Genomic DNA, 1,298 nt, shown 5'->3' on the forward strand with positions numbered 1-1,298 from the left:
TTAAGCTGTCTGTTCTTCTGTCTTGTTATTTGAAACTGTCCCGATATTGGAAACAACATTTTTTCGTTTTCTTCCGCACAGCAACATTTCTTTGAAGTTCTTCAAAAATCTGGCACTGTTGTAGGCATACAAAAATGGGTTTAGGGATGCTTTTGACCACAACAGCCAATTAAGGGCTTCGTACAAATGTTCGTTAACACAGCTTTCGCAAAAGGAAATGATTATGGTTGATATAGTGTACGGTGCCCATGTTAGTCCGAAAACAATTACCAGCATTGCCAGAAAACGAGCTGCTTTTAAATCCTTTCTGTTGCGTGATTGTTCTCCGTTGTTAGTTGATGTATTGCCATTCGATGCAGGAGCAACCAATTGTCTCCTTGATCTAATTTTCATGTATATTAGCAAGTTGAGAACACCTATGACGATAAAGGGTATGACAAATTCCACTGTAGCTGTTGAGGTTGTGAAAGTGAGATCGTAGGCAAACTGGACGTCACAATCGCCCGGTTCTACGGTGTTTTCCCCTGTCCAGAGGTCCCAGCCGATTATTGCTGGTGTGTAAAGGGTAACAGCCAGCACCCAGGATAACGATATCTTTACGATCGCTACTTTGGACGTTTCTCGCTGATCATAATGCGGACCGTGCTTAAGAAGCAAGAGACGATCTAGACTTATGATTATAACCGCTAGAACGGATTCCAGACAAAGAGCAAAGTCTATAATCATATAGACCTTGCAAAAATGATAGTCAAACGGCCAGACGTAACTTTTTAATGTATATACTGCGTAAAATGGCATGCTTATTAGACCAAGCATAAAATCCGTTACTGCCAGGTTGACAAGATACATGTTGTATACATTTCTGAGACCTTTGTCTCGGATAAAAGCAGCAATGGTCATAGCGTTACCAAATATTGCAAAGAAAATGAGGAGCACGATAATGATTCCAAAAGGTATGGTTACACCCAGTGAATACACGTCTTCCTCGCCCTCCTCCTCAGAAGTCAGGTTGCTGATATTCATGCTTGTCTACAGAAACAAGAAAATTATCATTAAAGACCAGTTTATTGATGCCACTTTTCCCTATCCCCGCCCCATTGATTGCAGTGATCTATATCGTATAAGTTCTAAAAGAAAAGCAATCCCCCTAAGTTTGGAGTTATGTTTTCCAGTTGCAAGAATATAACGGATCAAGTTTCGGCACTTCGGCTGATTAAATTGAAACTAAATGATATTTTAATCCCCTTGCGTGATATAACTTGAAATGTGAGTTCGTTATGAAGGCTTATACAATAGAC

General features: G+C 40.1%; 1 protein-coding gene across 1 annotated transcript; it reads right to left on the reverse strand.

Annotated features, from left to right (window-relative positions):
• Positions 1-1,023, reverse strand: LOC133173864 (histamine H3 receptor-like). The gene has a single exon (XM_061308936.1). The coding sequence runs from the start codon at positions 1,021-1,023 to the stop codon at positions 1-3; it is 1,023 nt and encodes a 340-aa protein (XP_061164920.1).
• Positions 1,024-1,298: the final 275 nt, after the last annotated feature.

This window comes from Saccostrea echinata, unplaced genomic scaffold (genome assembly GCF_033153115.1).
Source record: "Saccostrea echinata isolate AGI-Se365-2 ecotype Australia unplaced genomic scaffold, CSIRO_AGI_Sech_v1 ptg000056l, whole genome shotgun sequence".
Lineage (NCBI taxonomy): Eukaryota > Metazoa > Mollusca > Bivalvia > Ostreida > Ostreidae > Saccostrea > Saccostrea echinata.

Bases quoted from the DNA above. Each gene is read 5' to 3' on its own strand.
- LOC133173864 (XM_061308936.1), bottom strand. From the start codon at position 1,023: ATGAATATCAGCAACCTGACTTCTGAGGAGGAGGGCGAGGAAGACGTG.